Raw genomic sequence first — 13971 nt, 5'->3', positions numbered from 1 at the left:
CTGTGGTTTTTGAGAACAAGTTATGAGCAAGTGGCCAGCCTAAACAACTCTGAGCTAAAGCAAGAAAACTCCAACAGAGTATAAAAAAACAAATCTTTGTAAGAAGAGATTGGAGCATTTATTTCACATGGAAAAGTGTTTTTAGTTCTTTAATAGAAAAAAAATGATCATGTGTACAGTTATGCCTTTTAGGCATTTATTTCCCTGTCACTCACTGCTGGGTAACTTGTCACTTTGACTTACCAGTTCTATGGACACGATGCTGAAGCTGCTCATTCTTACTGTAGGCTTATGAAACTTGGGACAGGGACTGCCCTCTGTTAGTGTGTACAGCATCTAACTTGGACAGGTATCTTTAGATACTACTGCTATGTAAATACTTGCTAATAATTTAATAATATGTGCATGCATATAATTTGCAATTGTATCAGTATAAAAAGTATCTGTCATTTGAAATGTAAAGTAGGTTCATGTAGTCATTATGAGCAGTCTGTAATACAGCATTCAAGGAAAGGTGACTTATTAGGATTAAATTACTTTAAGTAGAGGAGAAAAGTGAATAATATTTGAATATAGGCCCAAAGGTTTATTAAGCTTATTTGAAACTATTTTGAACCTTATTTGAAACTATTTGGATGATGCTGATCCCAAGAAGAGATTACTAAACTGCGTACTCATAACATAATTCATGTGTACATAATAGAATAGAGTGGAGACTGTTCATTGCATAAAACTTCTTCTCAAAGCTTTTGAGTAATTATTGCTCACCAATTGGACAATGTATTGAATGCATGGATTAATATCCCAGTGTCTTTGTTAAACATATTTCTGGAAACATGAGAACTTCCCATGAATTAGAATAAAGTGTTGAAGAGTGATCTTAAAAGAAAATCTAATGCAATTTTTGAATACCCCCAGTTGATAGTTACTTCATTTCTTTTTTTCCTTTGGTTTTTTTAAACAGGAATCTTCTGAGTTGTATACAGGAAATTGATTCCAGGATAGATGCTGCTGGGGAGTATAATGTAGCATTTCCTCCTCAAGATAGCATTCAGCAATGGACAGACAGACTGCAGCATCTCGCCATGCAGTTTGTCATGGTCCTTGAGCAACTGTCTTGGTTTATACAGTGCTGTCCAAGAGAGCAGTCTTTGTTGTGCAGTGACGATGAAAGGACAGCTATAAAAACACACATTACCCAGTGTAAAAGAACCAACCAGAGTCTGGGAAATGCCCAGATGGGAATACCTGACCTGATTCCATCAGAGCTAATATATCCGTCTCCAGTGACTGCAGATCAACTGCCTCCTGGATGTAAGATGCGAAACCAGGATCAGCTGTGGCAGCAGTTGGCTGCTGAAGTGACTGAGATGCTAGCTGAGGTTAAGGCAATGAAAAAAGATGTGGACAAAATAAGACAACAATCTTGTGAGACCTTATTTCATTCTTGGTGAGTCCTGTGTTTGGCTAGAAGGGAAACTGTTTCTGTGCTTTTGGATGCTCATGTAAGGTTCAAACATAATATGCAACGTGCATTTGAAAAAGTTTTCTACTTTTTTAAATGTGTTTTTAAAGAATGTCTGAAAATGTATTTTGAAAATATTTTTTCAGCTTTTTTCCTAATGACTATTTTGAGTTTCAAGTATAGTTTTTCAAACAACTAAATCTTTCAAATAGTGCAACCAAAAGTTTTTCCTGTTAGCCCAGCTTTTGTCTTTGGTCTCCTGTGATAGTCCACTAATTTTCCAATTATTCCCAGAGGTCCAGGTGTTAGGCAAGACCTGAATTTCTTAATGTAAAAATTTTAAAAACATGTATATATTTTGTTTGTTTTAATAGAAACATTTTTAGGTTATGTTTGCATATCATAAAGAAGCAAAGCAATATATTACATTGTTCTGATTCTAAGTCTGCCCCTTTTTCTTCTTTCAGAAGAACTTCTTAAATTACTGGGGCCAATAGTAATTGTGCCAGTCAGTCTTGACTTTTGCAGTTGCCATATTTTTGTGCATGCCATAAAATACCAAGCCTTTTCTGTGAAGTTTTTATTTTAGTATTTTTGTACATTTAACTCTTTGGGTCCTTCCTTGATTGTTTGACTCCCCTATTGTAAGGGTGACATCAGTTGCATCCAGAGAAAAAGCTGTTTTTTATTTATTTCTTTTTTAATTGGACCTGAAAATATGGGGTTGACTTCTGATTAAAACAGTGGAAAATGTTCCTTTATTCCTTTTTGTCTTCTGTTAAAGCAATATTATGGTTGCCATCAGTATTTGTTGCTATGACTTTTAAAAAGTTAGGGAAATATGTATAAGTAACCTTCATTTCTAAAGATATAATTTTGAATGGAAGTTTTTGTCTTTCAATATTGTAACCTTTCTTGTTACAGGAAAGATTTTGAAGTTTGCACTTCAGGACTGAGTTGTCTGTTGAAAGTTTCCTCTCAGTTACAGGGCTTAGAGTCCCTGTTTGTTCTTCCAGATGTGGAAGGTGGGCAGTATGCAAGGCAGATGACATTAATTAAGAGCCTAGAATACATCCAGGAAGAGGTTAATAAAACTGCAGTAGAATTTGCTACCTGGAAAGAACAGCTTCTCACTCCCACATCAAATTGTCATGGTAAGGATAACTCATTTCTTTTCACAATGTAACTTAAATAGGAATTTAAGAAACTTAGTAGCTCAGTTACTGCACAAGACAAATGTGCCTGAGACACAAGTTAAAGCTAGTTTGTTTTCATCAGGGATCTGGGTTTTCTGTTTCCAAATTTCCCCCTTTCCCTGAGGAAAATGCAGATTTCTCATTTTAACGGAGTAACCCTCAGATTTTACACTTCTGACAAAGCACTCTCTACAGGCTGGCCGAGTTCCTGCCTGCAAAATGCTGTGGGGGAGCGGAAAGAAGGTGGTCAGGCAGGGGGCACCATGTGCATTTATAGATAGGTATGAGAAACTTTGCATAATGCCTGTCTGCTCTGTTTGCATTTTTACTTGAAAAGTGCTGATAATCAACCTGCTTAATAGCATCTGTTGATTTAGTTGAGCTTCAAAGGGGCTTCATTACCCTCAGAAATATTGCCAGTTAGACTGTCAGTGCCATGTCTGTGTCCATGTGAGTATTCTGTTGGCTTTTGTCTTCTATGAACTTTTTTCATAGCTGTACCCTGAGCCAAATCTGTCTTTCAAAGAATATTTCTAGCGATGGGCAAACCTCCTATTTTGGATAGTCCCTGAAATGTTTAATGCTTTATTGAAACATTTGAGGTTCTGCAGTCTCTTCCCCTGCACATACTTTTGAAGATCATTGTGGGCATGTGGGCAAACAGTTGCTTTGGGCAGCCCTAGCGGCAGTGGCTCCTTCCAGCTGCTGCAGCTACCAGACTTAGTCCTGCTGCCTGAGCACTCCAGCCCATTTGCCCTGCATCCACCACTGGGGGCAAGACCCACAGGCAGGTGGGGAGCAGCACCCGGGAGTGAAATGAGTGGATAGAGCTCAGGAGACCCTGGGATCTTGGGGTAGCAACATCATGGGGCCAGAGCAGAGTCACAACCCACTACCCACACACCCCTGCCCAGTGCTTGTCACAGGGGTGTGCAGGCAGCAGATGGCAGCGCTGCCCAGGGCCTGGCCCTGCACTGTTACCACTCTGTGACTTGCCCCATGATCACAGCCTCAACTTCCTGTCCTGCTCCCAAGCACTGCCCGCTCTGGCCCCATCCCATATATGGAGTTTTGGTGAGCTATTGTATTGTGGGGATTCTGACCTGGCCTGTGACAGCTCAGCAAAACTCACTATAGGCAGGTCCAGACAAGAGCATAATTGTGGTTTGTGGCACCGCAAACCTGTGTGTGCGGCTGCACGCTGCACATAACACACATGCAGGCATTCCCTGCCCTGCTAATTTGCAGTGAAGGGTTTTTTTGGGGGGGCGGGGGTTGTTTTTTTCTTGACACCAGGAGATTCGGCTGTCAAAAAAACCATACCTGAAAAAAGCCAGGCAGTGCATGTGGCGGCAGTGTGTGCTGCCCAAAACTGGAGCCTGTCTGGCCAGAGCCACACTCCTGCTGATGGATTGCCACTGCTGGAGTCCCATGAAGCTCCCAGGTAAGGCTGCTGGAGCCAAGCCAGGTGCACCAATCCAGTTAAACGTCCCATGCAGTCCTGGTGATTGTGCATTGGATTCCAGAGCCTTTAAAGAAAGTGCTGAAACTAGAGACTCTAAAACTAAACCACAGTAGGGTTGATTAGACAGCTCCTTAAACTGTAAAATCAGTGCTCTGCTCCTTTTTTTTTTTCTTTCTCTTAATGAATCCTTTTGCCTATTCCTAATAATGTCTCTCATCTGCCCCTGGAAAGCTGTTATCTGTCTTCATTTAAATAAGTTCCAAACAGCCTTATGTTTAGAGCAGTGTTTGCCAGTATAAGAGAGGTTGTCTTCTAGAGAAATTCACTGTTATCATGGAAAATTATGACTATTGTTTCTAAAGGGAATCAAGAATCAGATGAAAGTTTTGTAGAGCATTTCTCAGAACGAGTAGAAACTGCCATCCGAGTTGTCCTGTGTGCCATCCAGTGCTTGGTAGAAAGAAATCAAGGAAAAGAGGAAGAAAAGTCCCCAGAGGAAGATGGTAAGTCTGTGACCTTAGCCAAAAACAACAAGGGAAAATTGTGCACATGTAAAATGAGATATGCTTGCATGTCTTCATTACTGGTTACTCCAGACTGCTTTATCGTGCTAACTGAAACTATCCATAGAACCTGCTAAGGATGGGGATTTATGGCTTTGAGCTATTATCGTGAATCTCAGAGTTGAGTTTGGTAACGTTTTTTCTGTGCTTCTACTGAAGAGGAGGCCTCAGGTGACGGACTAAAAGCCGGGCATTTAACTAAACTCTTGGATGAAGACCTCTCTGCTGATCTGAGTTCTTTGCATATGCAGAAAATCATTTCAGCCATTTCAGAACTCTTGGAGAGACTGAAATCTTATGGAGAAGACTGCATGCCAGATAAACGCAAGGTAAATTCATTCTTCCCTTAAAGTCATTGTTTTTAAGGTCCCAAAGGACATAAGATTTAAGTATGGGCTATTCAGTGTCTCTGCATCACCAGTACCATGTATTGCTAGAGTTGTAAAACTGTAAAAGTCCTTGCCATATGAAAAGTAGAAAACCATTATAACTGTAAAGAATTAGAATTAACTGTGTGAAAAATATTTTCTGAAAAATATTTTTTTTAATTTTAGGCTTAAAATAAATTTCTTACTTCAGAACAAGTCACTAAGCTCTGAACAGTTGCCTCAAGATAGGCTGTTGAAATAAATAATTATTTCCAGAATGCAGGGTTTTGGAAAGGCACATAGTAAACAAATTAAACTGAATTTATGAACCAGACACATTGGTTCACCAAGGCAGAACATGTCTTGAGCACTCTGTTTACGGTGTCTGTTCTTGGCCTCTGTCAAGACTCATTTGAAATATATAGTTATTGGAATGCCTTTTTTTGTTTTTCACTTAACTGCAGTTCTTCAATCAGTCCTGCTACTTGCTGGTGCGTCTGTTGCCCATGCTCTGCAAGTATTCAGATCTTATTCTCTTCTACCTCATGGTTTCGTTGACATCTCACAGGAGTACTGGGAAATTGCTTTCTGTTTTAACTAGTATATTCACGGAGCTTGCTCAAAAGGTAAGTTATTAGGGACATTATAGGATTGATATTAATCTTGCATACTACCTTCAAAGGCCTAGCATGGCTTAATTATCAAATTAATTTCTAGCTGTACTTGTTTAACATCTATAAAGATGAGTAAGAAAATGTAAAGCTGTGAATGTTTTCATGATTTACTACTTGTAACTAGCAACAGTATATTTGCTGTGGTGGTACAGTGTGCGATCATGGGAGGCATACAAAAGCTTAAAGTTTTTCAATCTTTTTCTAACTCTTGCTAATGAAGCAACTCATTCTAATCAGGTTTATTGAGACTTGGGCAGATTTGATCTTTCTTGGCTCTGTAAACCAGAGTAGGCCTAATATGAGGAAGCTGGTGTTCAAATGCGTTCTTGGTTACAGGGGTGCAGGTTGTAGCCATGTTGGTCTGCAGGTTGTTGGTCTGTGTTGTTTATTAAAATGTTCTTTCATTTTGCCATTACTTAATTTTGAATTACATCAATAAAAATGTTTGCCTTTAGGGATTTTGTCTGCCTAAAGAATTAATGGAAGAAGAAGCAGGGGAAGGAGCAACAGAGTTCCATGACTATGAAGGTGGTGGCATTGGAGATGGGGAAGGCAAGAAGGATGTGAGTGACAAAATAGAAAATGAGAACCAGGTATGTATGCACAATGTTGTTCAAGGGCACCTAGAAACAAATAGTCTCTAGGGAGAAATTGTTGCTTGTTTAAAATCATTATTTGTTTTTGACACCATTTGTGTTGAAAGCAAACTGAATGTAAAGTACACACATTTGTGCCTAGAAATGCAATTTATTGTGAATTTGATCTTCCAGAGTAGCAGAAAGCTATAATTATAGTATATTTTTATTTGTTTGCTACCAGTCTGTTTTGAAGAATTCATTAAACAGATTATAACTACCAATGTATAAACATCAAGGCATACAAAATAACTCTAAAAAGACAAAAGTTTGCCTTCAAATTTAGGGGCAGTTCTAAAAAATTTAATATGCAGGTTATAATCAGATAAACAATTAGAAATGTTGCTGGCAGTCCATTTTGCATTTCATATTAGTACAAAAATAGATCTGGGTGTTACCAGGGTGCTATTAAAATCTTTAAGACAAGCCAGCTAACTAAACCGTCAACTGTGGCTAAACCATTCAGGTAGAAGACACTCGGCAAAAAGGGCAAGAAAAGGAGAAAGAAGATCCAGACTCTAAACCAGACATTGAAGGAGAGGACAATGCAATTGAAATGTCAGAGGACTTTGAAGGGAAAATGCACGAAGGGGAACAGGACAAGAAAGGTTTGTTACTTTCACTGAAGCAAACCGAAAAGATTTCACACCTGATGCTTCTGAAAAATTGTATTTTGATATGGAAAAGTGTATACAGCAAAATGGTTCTAACAATAAAATAACAATATTAGCACACAAATAATAACAAAGCCAGCTACAAAAAAACAGCAAATCTGACTATCTTCTGTCACAAGTGAGTGGAACTGGAACTTTCTGTTATTAAAGGACCCACCAGGGCATTAGTTTACTTCCAGATTACCAGGTTTCTCAGGAAATGCTTATATTCATCAAAGTTTTACCCATTGAGGAGTAGGCTGCATTTGCCTTAGCAAAAAGAGCTAATTTTGAGCCTCCTGTACCAGTTGCCATTGACTAAATATCTGTAGCAAAATATAGTTGGGTGTTATGCAGCAGCATATTATTATTAGTTATAATAATAGTTAGCTTATCCCTAGCTCTCAAGGGCTGTCCTCATTTTATAGATGGAAAAAGTGAAGCACAGAAAGGTGATGTTACTTACCCAAGGTCACTAGTTAAACTGGTAGCAGTGAAGGATAGTCCACATGTGTGAGCTATAGCTCAATGCTTTCTCAGTTTATTAAGCTAGATTGCCTCCCTATAGCACAACAGATTTTAGTGGGTAGACCTAAACAAAATTATTTCTTACCTGTTAAGGAAAGTGTGCATAGTTTCTCTAGCTGCTACCAGAAAGGAGGCTTTTTGTTTAAATAAAAAGTACTCTTCAAAGCAAAGTCACGTTTTGGAAACATTGTGTCAATGGATTTTCTCATTCATTCACTTTAAAATAAAAAATACAGGTACTTTAGCAGAATCATGCGGGTTGCCATTGGCAAATAAATTTAGCCTTTATGCACATAGAAAGGACAGATTTTGAATATTTTGGATGTAATTCACAACCTCCTGACAGACCTGCCAAGAATTGAGGACTTGGGTTCACCTACAAAATGACATGCATTCCAGAATCTTTAGGTAGATTAGACCACCTGGGAAATATTTTTGAAAATGCAAGAATTACTTTGCAGAAGATTTGGGGAAAGGTCCAAGGTGGTATTTAGGTGTTCAGCTCCTGTTTGGCACCTACACCACATTTTGGATCTGGCCCTTAGTCTCATTAGTCGCACAATTTTAGCCTGTACCTTGCACATGGGGATATCTACTGACTTGTGATGATGTCTACAGAAGAGGATGACAAATCAGATGAAGATGAAGAATTGGATAAGCAAATGGGAAATCTTGGTGATGCTGAAGCTGATAAACTGAATGAGAGGCTCTGGGGAGGTGATGATGAAGAGGACGAAGATGAGAGTGGTGACAATAAAACAGAAGAAATGGGACCAGGAATGGATGAGGTAAAAGAAGCACATTGAGATAAAAAGGAAAAAAAAATAATAATTTTATTGATGCACTGTCACCTAGGGAATGAGGTTTGACTTGGGGGCAAAAGTAAGTAACCGCTCTTTTGACACGGTGGCAGAAGAGTGTACAAGAGAAGTAGTGAGGATTTGACTGCTGTCTGTAATTCAGCAAGATCCAGTTCTTTATTCTTCATAATCAGTCTTCAAGAGCTTGGTTGGTCCTGACTAATCAGAGGAAAGTGGTCCTCAGCTGTAGCATGATTCAGGAAGTTGCATCTATCCAGTGAAAACATTCAACATTGAATAGAATCACCTGGAATATTTAGTTCCCGCCTGAATTATGTGCTTAGGCCTAATGCGGTTTGTCCAGACTTGCTGTATATTGGTAATTATCTCTATTGATTGTGGCAAATATAGATTACAGCCTGTATATTAGGCTCTGGCATTAGGAGGGGCATAGTCTGAGTAGATTCTAAATGTCTGTTTGCTTTCTGTGGGAGATGCTACCTTAGTCAAGAAAATCTACAGGGGACAGTTTGCATAATCAGAATCCTGGATTTTTATTTTTATTTTTTTGCTCAATACTCAGGGTGATTCGGAGCTTGTGGCAAAACATGACAACTTGGATGCAGGCAAGAAAAACGATGACAAAAAGCAGCCACTGAAGGATGAAAAAGAAGAGGAGCAAGCAGAGGATGGTGGAAACCAAGAGAAAATCCATGAGCAAATTGATGAGGTAAAAAGGATTTCAGGCAGCATGAAGAGCAAGGCATGTCACAGCACTTATAGAAGCCTGCAATATTGTAATTCCCTTGTGCCAAGGACTACAGTGACCTGTTATTGGCTGATTTAAAAAAAAAAAAAGTCTTAAAACAGTTACAGCTAATGTGATTTAAAAAACAAACAAACAGATTCATACTTATTTGCAAAGAAGCTGCTGTGTTCTAAAAATACTTCTATTTCTTGTCAGAAGTGAGCACCTACACATCCTGACCCTATAAGTCTTTGAGGTTTTCTTACAAGTTTCAAGCTTGCCAGTTTAGTTTGGCCTACGGACTTGGATGAACTAAACGAAAGTATTATTGACCTGTTTGTCCTGCAAAATACAATGTCATGTAGTGTTAGCTCCCAGTGAATCGCTTTCCCACCTTGTTTTCTTTCCCTTTCCTTTCCACTGGTAATATACTGTTTTCTTGTTTTCCTGCTTGCTAGCGGGAGTATGATGAAAATGAGGTGGATCCCTATCATGGCAAGCAAGAGAAGCAGCCTGAAGTTGAAGCTTTGGACCTTCCTGATGACCTAAACCTAGAGAAGGAAGAGGAAAAGAGTGATGAGGAGAATGAAGGAGAAGGTATAACTGAGAACCTGTCTTAGCAGATTCTCAGAGGAAAACTAAACTGAAAGTGAGGATGCTGAGAAAAGAGTGATGATGAGTTAGATACTGAGGCTGTGCAAACATCACCGTTGCTCAAAAAGAGAAATCTTTCATTAACTTCAGGGAATTTAAAATGTTAGTTTTACATGCACAGGACAGTTTTTTGGCAGTTTGAGTCAAAAAGTAGGACTGGATAAGGTGCTCATAATCAAAGTGTACCACTTAACCTATTCCCTGAAATCATTTCAAGTAGGGATGATTCATAGCTTCCCTAGGTAGACTGGTTTTTGTCGGATTGCTATACTTCCTGTGATAAAATACCTTCAAATGTTTGTACTTGATGATTAGATGATGGCTAGTAAATAGGAATGCCCCCAGTGGACCAATAGGACCTAATTGGACCCAAGTTGGTTGTAGTTTTGAAGATAAAATACATTATAGAAAATCATAGATTCTGTGTGTAGGGTCTGCTTTATTTTTTCCCTGCCTGGTTTTAAAATGCTAGGCTTTTTTTCTTGTCTTTTAATGCTCACTTTCTCTTTGGTTACCTTTAAATTTTATATTGCTTTGCTATTCTTTAACTCAGGGGGAGAGAATCCTTTTGATATAGAAGAAAAACTAGTGGATTTAAATGGGAAAGATAAAAATGAAGAGGATACCGAAGATAGAGGCAGAGAAGATCAAGATCCAGGGCTAGCAGAAGATAAAGGAGAGGGAGAAGATGGGGGAGATAAAGCAGAGGAAGATGAGGAAGAGAAAGAAGCTGCTGACCAAGAAGAAGGAAATACAGAAAGACCAGAGGAAACCACAGAGGAAGATGTACAGCCACCAAAAGAAGACAAAAATGAATCTGCTGAAGAGGAGATGGAGAAAGGAGTACTCACTGCTGACGAAGGTCTTCAGCCCCAGGTTGAAAACCATGTTTTTTTTTATATATATATCAGTGGCACCCAACCTTTTCCCCAGTGAGCCAATTAGCCAGTGCCAGGTTCAACAACCAGCTGGAAGCAGCCAGTGGTCCTAATGCAGCACCTGGGGCAGGTGAAGCTGGCACCACTTGGTGGAGAGGTGCAGGGGGGTATGCCAGCCCCAACACAGCCCTGCAAGGGGAAAGGAGCTTGATCCAGTCCTGTAGGGTGGAAGGGGGGCATGGCCCAGTATTGATCCAGAAGTGGGGGGTAGGAGCCTGAACCAGCTCTGTAGCAGAAGTAGGGGATGCACACAAGGCTTGGGGTTTGGAAATTTGGCAATGAGGGAGGATGGCGATATTAATGGCCACCTTCCCCACTGTCGAGATTCCAGACCTGTGGGGATCCCCAAAAGTCAAATGAGATGGCTTAGCCCGCCACAGGTTGAGCATCTCTACTCTGTATGAATGTAATGGTGGGGTGGTATAGGAGGGGCATTTTTGTCTTAATCTTGTTTAGTAAGATATAGAACACAACAATATTTCTGTACTAATAAAAGGCTTAGGAAATATGTTTTACCTGTGTCAGGAGTGACAGAAGCATGTGAGCAAAATCCCAGTGATGAATATTGTGAGTGAAATACTGAATTTCATGCATTATCACTTGAGTAGAATATACTTATTACTCGTATGGCTTGTCAGCAGTATTGTTCTCAGACTGACATTTCAGAACACTGAAGCTGTTTGCTCTTACTTCAGGAAGAAGAGGATAAAGACGATTCTGAGAAGGATGAACAACTACCTGAGTCTGCAGAGAGAATGGAACATGAAACACTAGGGCAGACAGGAGAAGAAAATTTGCAGAGTGACACAGCTGTTGAGCTGGCTGGAGCAGCTTCGGAGAAAGACCAGGCTAAGGAGGTGATATAGGTGGAAATTTCCAGTTGCAACTGGAGCAGTGTTTTATGGGGTTTTCCAAAATACTTAGTTTTAACCCATGGGTATATATTTTGCTCTGCTCCTGATAGCACTTAGGGACTCTAACTTTAGATTCTTCTCCATGCTGTTATGTTTAGGGTAGAGCTGGTGCTACACTTGAAAATGTTATCTGCGTATGGAAGTCTCTGATATCAGCAGGAAACAACATAAGGCTTTTGAGTCTGAAATCAGCTGCATGAACGTGTCGTCTTTTTTTTTTTTTTTTCAAATAATTCCCAAGCAGTCAAAAGAGTGTTAACATTATGAGAAGTCTTGAGCCACAGAATTGTCTTATCTGCCCCTTACAAAAATAGCATGTGTGCAAGCACTTTGCTGTATTTTCCAGAACTACAACTCAGCTCAGCCATTGCTCAGTTATGTAAGATGAAAAGCTATCCTAACAGGCCCATTTAGTTTCTAGAATTTTGTGCAATAACAGCTAATGCTCATTTCCTGATCTTTCTATTTTATGTTTTCGTATGACCCAGAGTAACAGCTGCTATTTTTTTCTTGTCTTTCAGGAACATGGGACTGGATCTGCTGATGCATGTCAGTCAGAAGGCCATGAATCCCAGCTAATGGCACGATTGGCTTCTCAGAAACAAAGCAGAAAAAATACGCAGGTTCCTCTTTCTTTTTCAATTCTTTAAGCTCTGTGAAGTTTAATAATGTAAATGAGTTGTTAACATTAAGAATCAAATTACCTAAATCAGTGGGCAGCAAACTTAAGGCTGTGGGATGGAGTGACCCAGTTTGGGTCAAGGGTGGGCAGGCAGATGCTAGGACCTGGCCTGGCCTGGCCCCTCCTACCACTTCCCTCCTCAACAGCAGGGGGAGAGTGGCCCCAGCCAGCGCTTGTCCATACCGCTGAAACTCCATGGCCACAGGCTGGATGAAATGGCTCGGTGGGCTGAAATTTGCCAACCCCTGATCTAAACTAAATTACAGGTTGGCTACTCTGTGTGCTAACATTTTGTTCTGGTTTGACCTCACTTATTAGACATGCATGGTGTCAATTTCTCCATTTTCAGAGTTTCAAGAGAAAACCTGGTCAAGCTGACAATGAGCGCTCAATGGGGGATCACAACAAGCATGTCCATAAACGACTGAGAACTATAGACTCTAGCAGTGAAGCCAAGCAGAATACAGCTCAGCCTGAACAACACATGGAAAGCGCTGATGCCTTTGAACACATTAAGCAAGGCAGTGAATCCTATGATGCACAGACATATGGTAGGGTAGTGTCTGCAAAACTTGTAAGCTCTAGATTTAGAGTCCATATTCAAATTGAGATCTAAAGCTCCTATTATCTGCAGTTTTGCCCAGCACCATATTTTTTTTTTATTTTCAAGTGAACTATATTTGTTTCTGCAATTATGCTTTTTTTAAAGGGGTGACTGATGAACAGTACAGTCTCTGTTTTGTTAGTCTCTGAAAAGTCAGACTTATACATGAAGGTTAACATTTTTGAGTGCCGAACTGCCGAAGTCACTGCTGAAACGGGGTATTACTTTGTAAAAATTGTTACCTCAGTTGTCATTTGTGCATCTAATAGATAGATCCCTTTTGTGTTAACTGCGTATAAAGCAAGTCACTGGCTCTTCCCAAAGCACTAATTTAAAAAGTAATTCAATGACTTAATTCATTCACCTATTTTAAGTAATAATTTTTAGAAAGGAAGCTAATGAAAAATGCAAGAAGGAAACTAATGATTGAATAGTAGCTTAGATTTTCCACTCGCTGAAGTTTTTAAGCTATTTTTTAATTGTAATCTTGAGAAAACAAAAAGGTGATTCAAGAAGCTGAATATGAGTCTTTCCTGATATGGAAGAACTTCAGAAAGCAGGATCTTATTATTTTGGTTGTGGTTGTGGTATGGTTTCCTTCCACTTGAATGGCCTTCTTACTCTCTTTATATAGATGTAGCCAGCAAAGAGCAGCACAAACCTATTCTGCCTCTCAGTGAAGAGAAGGAAGAGGTGGATTCTGAAGATGCAGCCATGGAAACAGAAATGCAGAACAATGAGGATTTGAAAGCTGTAGACATAGAAGAACTGAAGCCTGACGTAAAGAAGCCTGGGATCACTAAAAACTCTGGTAAATGCCCCTTAACTATATACCTAATTATCCATAAAGAAATCCTACATTTAGTACTGAAACATCTGCTTTTAATGGTCTCTTCTGATTCTCTGCCCTAAAACCTACCCAATTAGCAGCATTCATCTTTTATTGAATTGGTTGAGTGACAGAGTGCCTTGCTGTTTTCTTTGGAGTTAATGGTCTCTAATTTTTTCCCACTGCTTCATAGAAGTGGAAAGCAAATGGTTTGCACTCAGGTAGGCAGACTGCCAGATCCGTTAATTGGCTTGT

At 39.6% G+C, this 13971-nt stretch overlaps 1 protein-coding gene and 1 long non-coding RNA gene across 2 annotated transcripts in view; one reads left to right on the top strand and one right to left on the bottom strand.

Moving 5' to 3' along the window:
* Window positions 1-13971, bottom strand: part of LOC149872923 (uncharacterized) — a 34196-nt gene that overhangs the window by 2131 nt on the left and 18094 nt on the right. The gene's annotated exons all lie outside the window — the stretch shown is intronic.
* The window catches only part of MDN1 (midasin AAA ATPase 1), a 154186-nt gene that overhangs the window by 123969 nt on the left and 16246 nt on the right, over window positions 1-13971 (top strand). The window contains exons 79-93 of the mRNA XM_090036605.1: window positions 965-1450; window positions 2390-2619; window positions 4489-4629; window positions 4849-5018; window positions 5522-5683; window positions 6187-6324; window positions 6833-6974; window positions 8166-8335; window positions 8931-9077; window positions 9554-9692; window positions 10303-10625; window positions 11383-11544; window positions 12123-12224; window positions 12633-12834; window positions 13522-13698. Coding sequence (XP_089892731.1) covers window positions 965-1450; window positions 2390-2619; window positions 4489-4629; window positions 4849-5018; window positions 5522-5683; window positions 6187-6324; window positions 6833-6974; window positions 8166-8335; window positions 8931-9077; window positions 9554-9692; window positions 10303-10625; window positions 11383-11544; window positions 12123-12224; window positions 12633-12834; window positions 13522-13698 — 2891 coding nt within the window. The remainder of the gene's footprint in view (window positions 1-964; window positions 1451-2389; window positions 2620-4488; window positions 4630-4848; window positions 5019-5521; window positions 5684-6186; window positions 6325-6832; window positions 6975-8165; window positions 8336-8930; window positions 9078-9553; window positions 9693-10302; window positions 10626-11382; window positions 11545-12122; window positions 12225-12632; window positions 12835-13521; window positions 13699-13971) is intronic.

The sequence above is a fragment of the Crocodylus siamensis genome, chromosome 1 (genome assembly GCF_052110815.1).
Source record: "Crocodylus siamensis isolate JL-2025a chromosome 1, ASM5211081v1, whole genome shotgun sequence".
Classification (NCBI taxonomy): Eukaryota; Metazoa; Chordata; order Crocodylia; family Crocodylidae; genus Crocodylus; species Crocodylus siamensis.
This window is presented reverse-complemented; position numbering and strand designations above follow the sequence as displayed.